We start from the raw sequence: 18,270 nt of genomic DNA on the forward strand, positions 1-18,270 counted from the left end.
TGCGTAGCCCAAGATAATAAAATGAGTCTACATTTGCTGAGCATATATTATATATTGTCTAATCAATGGGAAGGACACCAGGAAGAAGTGTAGTTTTTTTCAATGACTGCAGGGCAGTGATAGAGTGGGAAAGGTTCTGGTGTGAAGTTAGAGGACCTGGGTTTGAATCTTGGCTCTAATCTAGTCCAAATCCATAATCTTTTGATCCAACATGAGGTGACTGGGGGAAAAAACAACACACAAAGCCAAATTCATCTACATATGAAATGGTAAGTACCCACCTCTGACACTACCAGTATGATTTTAAACATATCATTTAATTTCCTAGAACCTCAACTTCCTCATCTATCAAATGGCAGGGTTGGACAGTTTGGCTTCTAATAAATCTTCTAGTTCTAAATCTAAGATCATGAGGTCGAATAATCTACAAACAAAAGCATCTATCATCAGCACAAAAAAACAAATCATATGATCACCTGTGTAGCCCAGTCCTACCTGAAGATTGTTCTCCTAAACTTCTGAGAGCCGTGGAAATTTTGAGAAAATATTCCCCAAGTATATGGAAATTAAAGTTTATGATACTATCCAAACTAAAGCTTATGATCCATCTTTTTTGCTTTTGTTCTTTAAAGACCTCATTTTCTTATGACTAATGTTGAAGGGAACGAAGAATATAAGTAGTACATTTAAAATATTGGTTAATTTCTCATAAAACTGTCAATTCCTACTCTTTGAGTCCTATATACTGTAACTATGGCTTCACAATTAGAATCCATATCACAAGAAAATAAGTCACATAGGTAACTTTTAATTCTTAGTTACATTTCAAGAAAAAGTAAACATTAATTTAGTAGAGCAATGTAATTACATATGTGAAGCCACAAACAAAAATACAGCAACCCATACTTTCCCAAGGGAAGAGACTCTAGAGTCAGGGATCTATCCCCAAGAGGAAACTGATGCTGCAAGAGAGACAGTGTATATGATTTGCTCCTAAGAAAATAAGGAGAGATAAATCACTAGAATGAAATCTGGAAGTCTTAGTGCCAGCTACCACCAAAAAAAAAGTCACCATAAGAGAAGAAAATCGAGAATGGGCTTTTCTTTTGAGATGGGGGTGGAGAGGAAGAGAAAGAAGTAAAGGGAGATTCCCATTAAAAAGAAAACCAGAAAAACAGCCCAGGGCTCTTGACAAAAGGAAAAATACTGCCCAATGTGAAATGAAATGAAGGAAGAAGTTTCTTCCATTCGGGCAATTATCATATAGTTACAAGAATACTGGATATGAATCATAAGGCATGGATTCAAATACCATTTCTGTCACTTCCTACTTACATGACTATGGAATCTGGTCTCTCAGCTTCACTTTCTTCATCTATAAAATTAGGAAATCAATTAGATGAACCTTCTAGTTCTGAATCCTAAGAGACTAAGATCCAAGACTGCTATTGATGCGGGTCTACTGGCTAGGATTCAGCACTTTCACCACTGTGGCCTGGGTTTGTTTCCCAGTCAGGGACCAAAAATGATGCGGGTCTAGTGGTAATGGAGAGGCGTGAGAATTGAGGTGGGAATCCCCTCTGGTCTATGCAGGTCCAACATGAAAGAATTAATGAAACAAAAGTCTGAATGGCTGAAAAGGAAAGTTTATTCTTCACTAAGAAAGAGCTCTCTTTGCAGTCAAAACTTCTCATTACAAGTCTGGCAAGAGATGGATTGACAAGTCATGATTTTATGGGATACATCTTGGCCTGGGGCTGAGAGCTCTCTGGGCTAATCAATAAAGGACCATCAGACAGAGATCTCCAATTGAATAAAATCATTTTGAAGGCTTTTTCCCAGAGTCTGGGAATTCCCTGAATGGGATTCAGGACACCCCCAAAAGATCAATGGAGGGTAATTTGACAGAGATCTCCAATCAAATGCCACTTAACTTTGTCTGGGAAGGTATGCTTTTTCCCAGGGGAGGGCCTAAGATCCCAAATCTCCCTTCTTTTACAGATTAAAGAGAATACAGTTTCACCTCCCCACCCCCCACCCCACATCAGTCTTAAATGTAGAAAGAGTAAAAAGCTCAACATTTATGGTATCAGCTGAAGATACACACACCCCTCTTTACCCATTTCATTATTGCCTCAGATTCTACAGGAGGTCAATTTCTTTAGTTTAATACTTTGTCTTTTGGTTAAATACAAATACCACTGAAAGCTATATATATCTTTGGGTGAGTGTGTAAGTTCCCTTCCTGTGATTAGATTTTAATGGTTAATAATAATAATAATAATAATATTAACAAGTTACATTGTCCTTAAGATTTGCCAAATGCTTTAATCAGTAAGTGAAAGAAGTGGCTGAAAGAAAGGTAGATAGTGAAAAAAAATACAGAAACAGAAAGATGTGAGTCCTGTAGACTAGCTTAGATTCTTTCCTAACTTTGCCTAGATTGTATCATTTTGTTCACTGTGTGATTTGCCTATTCGGGGAGCATTTATGAGTGCCTCTTCTGAATAAAGTACTACACTACCTACTAGAAGGGATTAAAAAAATTTAAAAGAAACAGACTTTTAAAAAAATCTTACAATTCATTTGGAGAGAGAAGATAGACACAAATGTAACAACAAGGGAAGAAAACCTGCATAATGTAATCCAACGTGCTTATAAAGCAATGAATGAATGAATGCAAAGAAATAGATATTAATAAAATGTTAGCACCAGGGGTACATGACAGTCACTCTCTAATTTCCAGGAATTCATTTCCTGTGAATTCCTAATATAAGGCTCAATAAAGTACCAAAAGCCACACAAAATATGGTACATATCACTGGAATCCAAACTGCTCCCTGATTGTCCCAGCTTCTCTATGTTGGTGCAACTACTTGCCCCAAGTTCCAAATGATGAGTCACCCCTTATCCATAGAGAATCAAATGGGAAATTGGTTATTAAGTTAATATTCTAGCTTTTCTCCCAAAAGAAACCCCTTGTATTACAATACTTAATCAGTTATTATTGTTGATAATAATATTGCTTTATATTTGTATATGTATTTATATATGTGTGTATATATATATATAATTGTACAAATAGAAGCTCAGAGAAAATGGATTGTGCAGTAGAAAATTCCTATTTCTACTATACCACACTTAGTTGAGTAAATGTAGTATTTTGTGGGCCCTACAGATACTTTCTGGTCTACAGATCAATCAACATATTTACTCTTCATAATAGCCAGAGAATTGTCTAAAGGCTAGGTTTGGTCTTTGAAAAGTCAAGATACAATTAATTCAATTTGTCAAACATTTAGTTTACCCCAAAATCCCACATTAATCTCAATTATTATAGTGTTGGATCCTTAACAAATGCAGAATTGCATGCATTTTCTTCATTTTGATGCCTCTTGTTTTTACATCACATAACTCCCAATGTATGATCTACTTTTTGAAATAAAGACTTTAAAAGGAGGAAAAAAAGTGGTTTCTCAAAACCAATACATGACCAAGTCTGACTAAAATATGTGCAATATTCCACACCTATAATGCCCCTTTTCTTCAATAAAGGAAAGGATATTGGGCTTATTTTCTAAAGATCTGCATAATATAGTTATCTACCACAATTCAACAAGCAACATTTTTTTCCTACCTCATCACCTTGTCAAAGTGAAATTATCTAGGTCCTAGCTCATATTTAATACAGAAATCATTTGTAATTCAGTTCAATCATTTGCTCACCTTTGTCCTACTTCACTTTTGCTTGAATTATCTCCTCACATTTTCTACTCTCCACCCTTTTCATAGTTGCTAGGCAGAACATCTTCACTGCCCTCTACCTTCCACCATCCCTTCATCACCCACAATTTAAACATTGAGAAATTAATAAAGCAAACAGCTGCAAGAGAAAACTAATATCACAATTAATAACAATCTATTAAAAAAAATCTGTCTCTAGAACCTTCAGCAAGTCCTTACTATGCAAAAACTAAGTAACAAATAGACACAGAAAGATGAAAATTTAATGTTCTTTTATCCTGGAAATTTAATTCCTTAATGACAAGTGTGCTTCCTGCTCTTCACATTACATGTGCTACAGTGGATGAAGTGCTGCACCTAGAGTCAGGATCCAAATTCAATATGGCCTCAGACACTTACTAGCTATGTGATCCTGGGCAAATCATTTAACCTGTCTGTCTTAACTGTAAAATGGGGTAATATCACCTACTTCATAGGGTGATTGTAATTGTTTTATTTTCAATTTCAAATTCTCTCCCTCCTTCTATCCCTTCCCCATACACTGAGGGCACAAAAAATTATACCCATTATATGCAGACATGCAAAACATTTCCACATTAGCCATGTTCGGAGGAGGGCAGGGGAAATAAGAGAAATAAAGCTAGGGAAATATGCTTCAATTTGTACTGAGTCTATCAGCTCTATCTAGAGGCTGACAACTGATAGCATGAATCTTTTGGAGCTATGGCAGATCACTGTATCGTTCAGAATTATTGTCTTTCATAGCTGGTTATCTTGATAACAGTACTATTGTTACTGGATAAATTGTTTACCTTTTACTCACTTTACTTACAGTCTCAGTTTTCACTTCTGTGCCACCACAAAAAGCATTGCTATAAATATTTTTGTACATAAGGTTCTTTTCTTTTTTCTTTGATCTCTCTAGGATATAGACTTAATAATGATATTGCTGGATCAAAGAGTATACAGTTTTATAACCTTTGGGCATAGTTCCAGAATTTATTTCCAGAATGATTCACAACTGCACCAACAGTGTATTAGCGTACTATAAGGTTGTTGAAGGGATGAAATAATATTTGTAAAGCAGTTAACACAGTACCTGGGACATAGTAAGTGTTTAATAAATGCTTATTCTGTTCTTCCCCTCTCTCCCTTCAAATTTTTTACATATAAACCTAAGTAGAAAATCAAGTCTTCTTTTTTTTTTAATTTAATAGCCTTTTATTTACAGGTTATATGCATGGGTAACTTTACAGCATTAACAATTGCCAAACCTCTTGTTCCAATTTTTCACCTCTTACCATCCCACCCCCTCCCCTAGATGGCAGGATGACCAGTAGATGTTAAATACATTAAAATATAAATTAGATAAACAATAAGTATACATGACCAAAACATTATTTTGCTCTACAAAAAGAATCAGACTTTGAAATATTGTACAATTAGCTTGTGAAGGAAATCAAAAATGCAGGTGGGCATAAATATAGGGATTGGGAATTCAATGTAATGGTTTTTAGTCATCACCCAGAGTTCTTTCTCTGGGCGTAGCTGGTTCAGTTCATTACTGCTCCATTGGAAATGATTTGGTTGATCCCATTGCTGAAGATGGCCAGGTCCATCAGAACTGGTCATCATATAATATTGTTGTTGAACTATATAATGATCTCCTGGTCCTGCTCATTTCACTCAGCATCAGTTCGTGTAAGTCTCTCCAGGCCTTTCTGAAATCATCCTGTTGGTCATTTCTTACAGAACAGTAATATTCTATAATATTCATATACCACAATTTATTCAGCCATTCTCCAACTGATGGACATCCATTCAGTTTCCAGAAAACTAAGTCTTAATTCCATCATCTCTACCTTCCAAAAAGTGGTATTGGATTCCTGCTAACTAAAAAAAAAAAAAAAAAAAAAAAAAAAACCAAGCAAAAAAACCCAACTTTCATTTTGTAGAAGATGCCTCTGCTCCCTATAGTCCAATAGGTCACCTTTATAATTTGAGAATAGCAGCACTCTTCCTCTTCAAGAATTAAGGACAAACAACAACAAGAAATAGCTTACAGGAAAATAAAACTTACTTGCCACAAAAATAAACAGAAAAGTTAAGAAGAAACCAATATTCATTTTTTTAATTGTATGGAATTTTATCTGATGCTGATGCACTACACTCTACTTCTTGATAAGCACAGAATAAATTCACAGAAACCTAAGATGGAATATTAAAACAGCCAAAAATCTAGTCTATCGCTCCTTTATCTAGACAGCCTTCACCTAAACTATTCTAAGCATAACAGCATCAATCTTGTGGATTTTTTTTTTAATCTCTTGGAAAGCTTCCTTTTGTAATCTATTTCAGGGCTCACTATAAGATTTTGATTCATGTCTACTCTAAATTACTCTTCTGCTATAAATTTTAGGGCTTCTAGCTTCTCCCCAGTTCTAATCTACTTTATATGCTGGTGCCAATGCATTGTTACCTCAATGAATCTGATGAGGTTTGGCACAGGACAGAGAGTTGTAAGAACCCCTTCTGGTCAGCAAAGGTCCTTCGTAAATGAATTTACGAACCCAAAAAGTTAGACTGGCAAAAGAAGTGTTTGTTGTTGGAACTGAGAAGCCAGTCTTTTCTAGGAAGATTGACTTCCTTAGTGGCAAGGTCCTGACAGCAAAGTAAAGGTCAAACAGAGGAATCCTGGCAGAGAGATAAAGTTCCTAGCAGAGAAATCCAGAGAGGTAAAGAGGGTGTGGTCCTGTTAGGGAAATAGGTGAGAGAAAGATAAAGAGGGATTAATGCTGAAGAAAGAATGCCTGTACCCTTTGATCCAGCAGTGCTACTACTGGGCTTATACCCCAAAGAGATACTAAAGAAGGGAAAGGGACCTGTATGTGCCAAAATGTTTGTGGCAGCCCTGTTTGTAGTGGCTAGAAAGTGGAAAATGAATGGATGCCCATCAATTGGAGAATGGTTGGGTAAATTGTGGTATATGAATGTTATGGAATATTATTGTTCTATAAGAAATGACCAGCAGGATGAATACAGAGAGGCTTGGAGAGACTTACATGAACTGATGCTAAGTGAAATGAGCAGAACCAGGAGATCATTATATATTTCAACAACGATACTGTATGAAGATGCAATTTGATGGAAGCGGATTTCTTTGACAAAGAGACCTAATTCAGTTTCAATTGATCAATGATGGACAGAAGCAGCTACACCCAAAGAAAAAACACTGGGAAATGAATGTAAACTGTTTGCATTTTTGTTTTTCTTCCTGGGTTATTTTTACCTTCTGAATCCAATTCTTCCTGTGCAATAAGAGAAATGTTCAGTCCTGCACACATGTATTGTATCTAGGATATACTCTGACATATTTAACATGTATAGGACTGGTTTGCCATCTGGGGGAGGGGGTGGAGGGAGGGAAGGGAAAAGTCAGAACAGAAGTGAGTGCAAGGTATAATAACGTTGTGAAAAATTACCTTGGCATGGGTTCTGTCAATAAAAAGTTATAATTATTTTTAAAAAGAGAGAGAGAGAGAATGCCTGCTCAGTGGACAGGGGGTCCTCGAAGGCAGCTATGCCAAGAGAGAGAGATTCTTGCTTTTGGCCCTCCACAAAGAATGAGCCCCAAGTTTCCCCTTTTTATAATTTGAAACTTTAGCTTCAAATTATAATTTGAAACTATTATTTAGATGATAGTTTAGGTGAAGGCTGTCTAGAAACAATGATCTCCTGTTTCTGCTCATTTCACTCAGTTGGAGCTGGAGGCAATTTGAGTTGAAATCAGACTGAATCTTCAAATTGAATAGAAATTTTCCAATTGAATGAGTAGTCCTAGACTAATCTCCAACTCAATAGAGGTCCATAGAAATCTACATCTCCAGCTTGGGCTAAGTAGTAGTGGTTCTGGACTCAACTAGTCCACCAAGATAAACAGAATGAAACCATTTTATCTTGATTCCCTAGGGTGGGTCTCTCAGGTGAGAGCTTCTCTGAGGATTCAAGGAGTTTCTCAAACATTCCCCCCAAAGTCAGAGAGAGAGACAGTTTCAGGGCTGCCCACATCAAATCTATAGTCTGTCAAAGTGGTTTCTCTTCCAGTGGAACAGATAACAATGTACCAGCACCTTCTCATCCTGCACCATTTCTTGCCTATGCCTTTTCCATGATTTCTCCAGAGAAAATCTATCATAGTCCTTGAGGCCTTTCCTCGCTAAATATTTTTTACATGTTATGGGTTGCAGTGGAACAGTTACAGTTAACATGTCTTACTAAGTAACTGGTCCACTTCATTTGCAATTACACATTACTTGATTGATATCCCTTACCCAGGTTGGTGACAAACCAATATTTCTAAAATAGTGCTTTCTTAAAAATAAATTTGCTGTTCAAAAGTCTCAAATCCTAATTCCTAATTCTGTCATTAAGGGCATTCATAACTTGGTACTATAACACTTGACTAACCCTACTTCCTAAGTTTCAAATGATGAGTCATAGCTTATAGCCCCAATTATTCACATCCCTACCCACTTGCTCACCCAGAACATCTAGCAAGTTTATAATGCCATATATAGTAAGCATACAGAAATAATCCATACACTCCTCAACAGTATAGTAAGAATTATTTCATTATAGTGTATACATATATACTCTTACAACCCTACCATAAATTATCACAAATTTTCTTACCAGGCATTTCCAGGTAATCAAAATTAAAAGGCTTGTAGTTACTCTGTTTGGATCTATGGTTTTAAAAAATGACAGACTAATGTATCTTCTGTGTTTGTGCAAGGCTGATTAAAAGATTTAGCTATCCCTCAGCCTTCTCTTCTTCTGGCTAAGTAATCTCAATTCCTTTAATATAATAACACAAAACTACCTTGACTTTATTTAGGATCACAATTCCAAATTTGCTAATTAATGCCAAATTTATTCAATTGTCTTCTCAGACTTACTGGATCTGAATTTAACTCTAGACTACCTAAATTAGAACAAAAATGAATATATCTAAGGTGGTAATCACTAGTCATTATTTTTTTCTTCTTTGAGGGGGTCTGAACAGAAGTTCTTGCGACTTCCTCCCAAACTCTGCCTTCCAAGTAAGAATCCTCAATATAAAATCTCTTTTACTGTGGGAAGCCCTATTAACCTTCAGGGTGACTCTCAGAGGCCTTTAATCTGAAGCTCTGAAACAGGGAAACAGTCTTTAAAAAGAGGCTTATCTCCAAGCTGGAGAACACTTTTGATTCTAAGATCCTAAGAATTCCACATTGCTATAGAAAATCCTGAAATAATTTGGTTCAAATTACCCAGGCCAGTGCCACAAAAAAAAATTTTTTTTTTTTATTTTTATAAACGACTTAAGCTTTTAAGGACTAGTCACAGCACAACATAAATATAAGTTCCTTACCGGTAGATGTTATTTTATTCATTGCATTTGTATCCTTAGTGCCTAATACAGTGCACATTATTTACTTTCATTTCCTTCCCCAAAGACAGTGCTCAATTATACTGAGTTTTGCTATAATAACACATTATCAATATAGCTGTGATACTTAGACTTATTTCAAAATGTTTGATTTATTTTACAAATAAGCTACAATTTTGTAATTCAGTGTTAAGTAACAATATTGGAGATAGCAATGTATTACCATAATGTCACCTTTAAATTTATGATCAAACCAAAGACTCTGACAGGCTCCAGAGTCAGTCCTGGATAGCTGTGGTTATTTCCAGGCCCTATCACAAGTACAAGTATAAAGTATTAGCAGAAGCCCTCAGGGATGGTGCTTACATTCAAAAACCAGGGACACTCACTCAATGCTTCAAAATAACTGTGATTTCACAAATATGGTATTCCCTCCTCCAATGCAAACTCAGATGATACAATCTCATTTCTGTACAGCAACAGAATTCATTTCCTGATTATGGTGGGTAATGATTCTTCAACAGTGGTCCCTATCCTCCTACTCAAGCTGTACTTTATCAGATACAATATAACTCATCCTTCTTTGCTCACCCTCTAAATAGGAACCAGAATTCAAACTTCTCTTGCTTAAGATATCAATAATACTTGAAGACACACATCCACCTTCAGTGTTTCACAACAATTACACAAACAAGAAATTAGAAATTCTCCAAAATGTATTAAATAGCTTTGTCTACCATAATCTGTTCAAGTTCTGTTAAAGGTTGAAAAAAGAATGTTCCACATCAAAGCTTTCACTTATGTGACTTCTTTAAAAACAATTTTATTTGATATCTTTTTTATATCATGTAAATTTCCTCCTGTATCTCTTCTCCCCCTCAAAGAATCAGATCATATACCTTAACAACGGATGTTTTTAAGGGGAAAAAAAAAAATCAATCAATATATTTCAAAAATCTGAAAATATATGTAGTGCAATGTTCCACACCTATGGACCTCTCCCCCCCCCCCCCCCCCCCCCCCCCCCCCCCCCCCCCCCCCCCCCCCCCCCCCCTGCAGAGTAGTGAGAGAGGTGTTTTCTCATCTCTTCATTGGAATTATGCTTATTCTTTGTAATCTTATAACATTCACTTTTGATTGTTACACAGTTTTTGTTCTTTGCATTTACATTTTTGTAGTCAAGGCTATATTATTTTTTTTTTACCTCTGCTTAGAAAGCATCTATACCTTTATATACATTATATTTATTATTTCTTATATCATATTACATTGAACAGATTCAACCATTCTGGAGAGCAATTTGGAACTATGCTCAAAAAGTTATCAAACTGTGGATACCCTTTGACCCAAGTAGTGTTTCTACTGTGCTTATATCCCAAAGAGATCTTAAAGAAGGAAAAGGGACTTACATGTGCAAAAATGCTTATGGTAGCCCTTTTTGTAGTGGCTAGAAACTGGAAACTGAATGGATGCCCATCGATTAGAGAATGGCTGAATAAATTATGGTTTATGAATACTATAGAATATTATTGTTTTGTAAGAAATGACCAGCAGGATGATTTTAGAGAGTCCTGTAGAGACCGACATGAATCGATGCTAAGTGAAATGAGCAGAACCAAGAGATCATTATACACGGCAACAAGAAGATTATCCGATGATCAATTCTGATGGACGCGGCTCTCTTCAGCAATGAGATGATTCAAACCACTTCCAATTGTTTAGTGATCAAGAGAGCCATCTACACCCAGAGAGAGGACTATGGGAGCTAGGTGTGGAGCACAACATAGCATCTTCACTTTTTCTGTTGATGTTTGCTTGCATTTTGTTTTTTTTCTCAGTTTTTTTTCCTTCTTTACCCAATTTTTCTTGTGCAGCAAGATAACTGTATAAATATGTATATATGGATATTGGATTTAACATATATTTTAATACATTTAACATGTATTAGACTACCTGCCATCTAGAGGAGGGGGTGGGGGAAAGAAGGGAAAAATTTGGAACAAAGTTTTGCAGGGGTCAATGCTGAAAAATTACCCATGCATATATTTTATAAATAAAAAGCTTTAATAAAATTTTTAAAAGAAAATAAATATTTCTTATATCACAGAAATATTTCATTACACTAATGTATAGTGTAATAGTTTTGTTTAGTCATTGCCCCAGTTGATAAGGATCTAATTTGTTTCCAGCTCTTTACTATCATTAAAAGATGTCAATATCATGGCATCTATAGGGACCTTTTTTAAAAAATGATGTTTTCTTGAAGGATAAACCTAAAGAGAAATCTCTAGGACAGATGTTATAGACATTTTAGTCATTTCATCTGCAACATTTCACACTGAATTAAAACAGCCATTTTGGAAAGCAAAGGTTCAACAACAATGCACTAATGTACCCATATTCCCACAATCCCTCCAATATTGACTATTTCCATCTTTTGTCAACTTCTGCTTTCTTACAAGGTCCAAATTTCTTTCAGACTTGAAACCATATCTACAACCATTAAATGCACCAATAGATTGGCTTACCTAACTTAAAACAAAAGTAATTAATCACTGGTAGAGACAGCAGAGAGCATAGATCATTTATACAGTTTGGGGAAGAGAGAGTAAAAGACAAGCATACAGGTTTCAAGTTGGCAGAAGAATATCTCCTTCCAACTCTATATGGCATTATAACCTGAAAACTGCAGATTTAGAATACATTTATTGGTTCACAGTACAAAAAGTTATTCTTCTAAATTAGCAGACTCCAAGACCATGGAACAGATACAAAAATATCATTGTTAGCTTCTGATAAAGGATCTCATATTCCTGATGAATACTTAGGCCTTCGTTTAATACCTCTGGCTACCTCAAATCTGGAATTTCATCTTAACTTGGGCATCCACCATGTTTTAGAAATTGGTCCACTGAGGATAGCCCTCATCAGCTTTGGGTAATAAGTAGCTCTGAATATAACTGATGGAACCTGGCAGAACTTGTGCTGTACTAGCATAGTTTTCAAGAATTGAGTTAATGAGTAAAACTCAAAAGTCCTGGATATGGAGTATCTTATTGCATTTAGTCACATCACATTGAGTTGTTTTCACTGCTTTGGAACCACTTAGAATCAAATAAAAATATTCATTGAAAAAGTTCTTATTAGCGACTGTGGAGATAAGACATATAAAACTATGGTCTCTGCTCAGAAAGATTTTATGCTTTAGCTCAAGAGACTAAACAAAAGCATGTAAGACAATAATTTCCGCCCTATAATTTTGTGGGGAGGTTACAGATACACTGGAATAGTTAATTAACAAGAGTTAAATAGAATCTTAGATTTAGAGTTAAAAGGGACTTTGGAGATTATCTAATCAAACTTCCCACCAAAAACAGAAATCCTCAGAAGAGGTAGTCCTCCAGACTCTGCTTTCTAATGAATTCCTGTCCCAGAAAGCAGCCTGTTCTTTTTCTTTCTTTGATAGCTCTAAATATTGAGAAATGCATCCTTATGTTAATTAGAAATTTGTCTCCCTACCACTTCTGTTCATTTATCCTCATTCTGCTTTTTGAAGCCACAGAAAATAAGTCAAATTCCTTTCTTATATGACAGCCCTTCAAACATTTTAAAATAGCTAGCATGTTCCCTTATTTTTCTTTTCTCTTTCAGCTAAACATCTCTACTTTCTCCAATCATTCTTGATACACCATCAAGAATTTCTATAATCTTTGCCATCATACTAGTTACCCTTCTCAGGGCACATGTTAATATGTCAACACTGTTCCTAAATAACTGAACATGAAACTTTACATGCAGTCTAACCGATACCCTTGTCACAGAGATTATACTATACGGTACAAAACAATACAAATTTTATCAGAGTACATGAATGATTTTTAAGTAAATAAAGCAAACAATAAATTCTGTAGAAATTCCGAGAAATAAGAGATTCCTGTGGACTGAGGGGAGTCAGAAAAGCCCACACAATGAAGGTAAGATATAAACTGTGCCTTAAAGGAGGATTAGGATTTGGATAAAGGGGGGGGAGGGGATTAAAATGAAATTCTGTGTTTTGGAAATAATGTAACTAATGTCCAAAGGCAAGAATTAAAAAGACAAGCTTTGGGACAGTGAATAGACAAGGACTCCTATGAAAGAGTTGTGGGTAATAATACTAGAGAAATAGTTTGGAGTTAGATTGAACTCAAGGTTAAGAAACATTGGCTTTATTTACCCTCTAATAAGGGAGGACCTACTAGAGGTTGAGCAAAGATATTTCACTATTAATGCAGCATCTTAATTTATTCTGATGATACAAAATTAAGACTAGTTATAAGCAAGATAGGTAGCTAATGTATAAAAATGTTTTTAAATATATTTTAATAAATGCACATTTTAGTGTCAAAAAAATTGTTTTGATATTTGTTTTGTAACAAGTTATATATTACAGTGAAAACTCAAATCTACCAGTGAAAACAATGAAGGGGGAGGGGAGGTATACTTTTAAAATGCAGAACTCAACTTTCAAATCTTGCCTAAGATATATAAATAGGTTGTCTCTGATTAGATGTGCAGGATGAATTGGGGGGGGGGGGGGGGAAGACTACAAGAGCTATTATAAACCTATGGTAGCTTTTCTTTACAAAAAAATCTTTGTCATATGAAGACTCTCTGGGAAGGGAAAGTGGGGGAGTGAGGAGTCCAGAGGAAATTTAGATTATATAAATGCAAATTACATCAGTAAAAATTTATTTTTTTAAACAAAGCCAATTTTTTTTTCTAGTCATACGGGGCCAGAAAGATGAATCAAGATGGCAGAAATTATTTGGAAGGAAAAGTCAACAAATTATTACTGATTTAACTGGGATAAAGTAGAAAGACTAAGGAATATTGCATCACTCATCTATAGGGAGTACTTGATGCATCATTCATCAATGAGGGTACCTGAACAAAAACTGATTCACCAATAATGATATTTTCCATTAGTTTTTCCAAGTAAATACTACTACTACTCCAGTTATTAGGGGTACAATTGTATTGAATTATTATTACAGAAGGTTGCTTTTAGGGATATACGTAACATTCATTACATTATCACAGCACAAGCTTAGAACTGGAAGGGATCTAGAAACTAAATAGTCCAACTCCTCATTTTATAAATGGGAAAACTGTCTTTCAGAAGTTTAATTACTTGCCCAAAATCATACTGGTAGTGGCAGAGGTAGAATCTGAAAACAAATCTTCCTGACTCCAAGACCAACAAGTTAGCCACTATATCATGCTACTTATTCTTTGCATCCCCATCAAGATTAAATACAATAATTGAGATTTGAGAGAAGTTTTGCTTTATTCTCCCTTCCAAAAACATTGTTCCATGACACTTAAGTAACATATTAATCTTAAAAAAAAAAGGCAGCAGCTTTAATTTGTACACAGATCTATAGTTTTATATTTACAAATTTTACATTTGATCTATATTTGTATAGCAATATACAAATGTAATGTGCCCGACAATCTCATAATCTTTTGTAATCTAAGGTTCTTATACAGAGGTCTGTTACCAGTCTGAAGACAAAACAAAAGGCACAGAAATAATGTTACAGTAGGAGTAACTGAATTTCCACATGATGAGAGTTGTTAAACGTTAAGGACCAAAGAAAACTGAAATCTAAGAAAGCTTTCTTCATTACCCTAAGAGAATTTAATAAAGTTTCTTCTTGAATTAGCTTTATCAGGCTTTGATTACTACTGAGGCAACCTATTTCTATCTCTGGTAGCATAATCACTGTAGGCATAGGCAGCTTTATGTAATTAAAATTGTATCCTTCAACACAATTACTGCAAGAGAATAAGACTAATTCAAATCATCCAGAGTATTTTGTTACTGTTGTCATTAACAAAAATAAAAGGAAACAAGGTGCATTGTAAAGTTCTCTACTCAAATCTTGTTACTTAGACTTCAGTAATTCTCTGTAAACAAAAAATTCCCAGTTATTGGAGGGAGGAGGAGGAGAACTGAAATCAAAGCAAAATCCTCATCAATGAAAGATCAAGCTTAAAAAGAAAAAAAAAAGCCTTAATGTGTTATATAATCTCTAGAAATAGCCAAGGCCCAGTTTGGGGACTGGGTTAATGGGGATTTAATAATCCTGTGGGAGAGAACAGAGAGGGGGAGGGGAAAGTTCCCATCTGCCAGCAGAAGGGGAGACAGAATCAAGAGTAGCAAAACAACACTTCAGCGTATGTGGAACACATGGAAAAACTGAATCTAAAATTCTCCAATGGAGCACTTCACTTAGAGGTTCCATTAAGGAATAAGGAACATAAATTTCATACAACCAAGTTACTTATCTGCCCCTTTTTCTGAATACAGAATGAATCAGGAGGTCTTTGCTATCAGTGGCCACTAATGAGTGCTATCAATGAATTTTCCAAATTATAGTTGTAAGATGAGACCAGGTGCAACAAGTTACCTGATTTTTGCAAACAGATATATAATTTCTTAAAACCAAATACTATATCCTAGATTATTTTAAGCACATTTTACATCCTAATATCTGCACTCACTACAGCAAAGGTCACTAGAGAAATCACATCACAGATCTTCAGAACTCTGAATTGTTCTGAAGGGAGTGATGATAAAAACAGACCTTCCTACACTCTTCCCAGAAAGGACAAAGAGTCTTTCACAATACTTGATCAAATCATACAAAGGCATAATCTAGGCTTCAATCTTACAAAAGGAAGAGGAAATGAGAAGAGAGATGGATTATAAACCCTGAAAAACAATGGTGGACAGGGAGGGGAAATCATAGATTTATAGTGAGGACAAAAGTTTGTTCAACTAGAGGCCAACTAGTCCAAACTGCTCTTTTTACAAATGAGGAAATCGAGGCCCAGAGAGTGTTACTTGACCATGGCCATACAGGTAGGTAGTTGAATTTGAACCATTTCTTTTGACTTAGATTCTAGTGCTCTTTCCAATGAGCCATAGTACTACGTCACTAAGAATAAGTAACAGTTGTAAAAAATAAAAAAGTAAAGCTCAGGGTAATAGCTGCTGTAATTTTTTTCCCCCATTTCTTAAGAAATGGTAGGGGAGGGGAAAGGAGAAAGGCTTGTCAATTTTCTAATCATTCCACAATTCAGCCACCAGCTAGGACCGCCAAGCACTGGCAGTATGGCATTGCATAGAGCCATGATGTTACATAGCTAGCCAACAGTAATATACCATAGGGCAGCTTGGAATAAGCAGGAAATGTGACAATAACATACAACTACCCTCCACAAGAGTTTTAAAAAAAAACAGGAAAAGAAAAAGCAACATTCTTTCTCTCCAGGAGTGAGGCTACAAGAATGAAAAATACCACTGCACTAGAATTAGACTTATTTTTGTTTAGAGTGGTCTGGTTTTGAGCGTTGTTTTTTTTTTTTTTAATGGTAGATGGGGGTTACAGTACAAGTATATGAAGGCCCGAGTTTGAATCCCACCTCTGAAATTTACTAAATGTGAGACGCTACAGACAATTACTGGTTGCGTGACCATGGTCAAGACATTTAACTTCTGCCCGTTTACTCATTGGTAATACAGGATAAAAAGACTGTGCCTAACATAGAACTGTAGTGAGGGTTAAATGAAATAAATTATGTAATATGCTTTGCAAACTTCAAAGTAGTATATAAATTTAAGTTAACATAATAAAAGAGTTTGGAAGACCACTTCTAGGAACTTTACTTTCCTATTGAGTCGAAGAGGGAGGAAATTTTACAACTCTTCAAGAGTTCTGATTGGGGGGTGAGGGGAAGGGAATTAGTTCTAGTTCATATACAGGGGAAGGAGTGGGTTTAAACTTAGCTCCCCAAGGTGTTCCGATGGGAAGGATCTTATAGTAACAGAATTGCTGCAGGTGTTCATGGCGAGAGGAAGCTTGCCACGTTCAGCTCCTTCGGGAGTTCAAATGGGAATGGGAGAGATTTTACAATAACCATTTCCCCAGAGGCTTAGGAGGGAATAGATGTCATCTTACGCTAGCATCCCAGGGGTCTGGAGAGAGGTCTCTAACAATAGCCTCGTCCCCGAAGGACGCCACCGTGCTCCAGCAGCGGCAGAGGTAGGGTTTCTAACAATAGACCCCTCCCGAGGGGCTTGGGGAATGTAGATGTCATCTTATCCCAGCACTCCAGGGCGCTGGGTAGGGGTCTCTGACATTAGCCCCCTCTCTCACGGATGCCATGGTTGTCTAGCACCCCCAGAGCTCTAAGTAGGGGTCTCTAATAATCGCCCCCTCCCGGGAACTCCCGCAGCCGGGAGTCCGAGCGAGGGGCTCAGAGCGCAGCCGCGCGCAGTTTGCAAGGGGCAGGAAGGTAGGTGTGGGAGCCGGCCTCACTCACCCCGCACACAGAGCAGAGACATGGTCCGGGAGAAGCGCAGCCCAAGCCGCTTCCCCTCCGCCTCAGCAGGTGCAGCTGCCGCTCGGGCTACCGCTCGCCTCGGGATCCCCGGCTTCGGCTCCGGCCGCTCCGCATGGCTCCCGCCCCGAGCGGGCGGCGCCGGCTGCTCCCCGAGATCCGCCCCCCCGTCTGGTCCCCCACCTCACTCGCGGCGTGGGCTCCGGGCGGCCGAGACCACCGGCTGCAGGGGCAGGGGCGGGGGCAGCCGCCGCGGCGCCATCTCGGAGGGAGGCGGGAGCAGCCGAGCACGCTCTCCCCCTTCCCTCCTCCCCCTTCCCTCCTCCCCCTTTCTCCTCCAGCCTTCTCCCGCCAGGGTCCCGAAGCCCCGGCGGAGTCCCAGCCCCGCCGCCACGCCCCGTCCCGCCCTGCCCCCGACCAATCAGCTGCAGAGGACTGCTCTGGCCCCGCCCATGAGAAGCCGGAGTGGCGGGGCAGGGGCGGGGATTTGCTCTTGCTCTTTTGTAGGTGCGGCTTCGGCAAAGAACAAATTCATACACAAACATACACACGTACACTTGCACACGCACATATTCTCTCATCCCTATCAGCGCATTCACCCCCAAGCTTCTCTAGAACAGGGGCGGAGCTCAAAAGGAGTCTCTCTCCTCACCTGGAGGAGAAAGAGCGTGCTAACCAATTGCTCCGCCCGCTCTGGGGACGGG

General features: G+C 37.4%; 1 protein-coding gene across 7 annotated transcripts in view; it reads right to left on the bottom strand.

The window, feature by feature from the left end:
* LOC100918963 (protein unc-13 homolog B) overlaps nucleotides 1-17,881 on the bottom strand; it is a 327,802-nt gene extending 309,921 nt beyond the window's left edge. For all 7 annotated transcript variants that reach the window (XM_031945396.1, XM_012543050.3, XM_031945394.1 and 4 more), the window contains exon 1: nucleotides 17,549-17,881. In XM_031945396.1, coding sequence (XP_031801256.1) covers nucleotides 17,549-17,570 — 22 coding nt within the window. In that variant the 5' untranslated portion in view covers nucleotides 17,571-17,881. The remainder of the gene's footprint in view (nucleotides 1-17,548) is intronic.
* Between the last annotated feature and the right edge of the window lie 389 nt (nucleotides 17,882-18,270).

The sequence above is a fragment of the Sarcophilus harrisii genome, chromosome 1 (assembly GCF_902635505.1).
Source record: "Sarcophilus harrisii chromosome 1, mSarHar1.11, whole genome shotgun sequence".
In the NCBI taxonomy this organism is placed as follows: domain Eukaryota; kingdom Metazoa; phylum Chordata; class Mammalia; order Dasyuromorphia; family Dasyuridae; genus Sarcophilus; species Sarcophilus harrisii.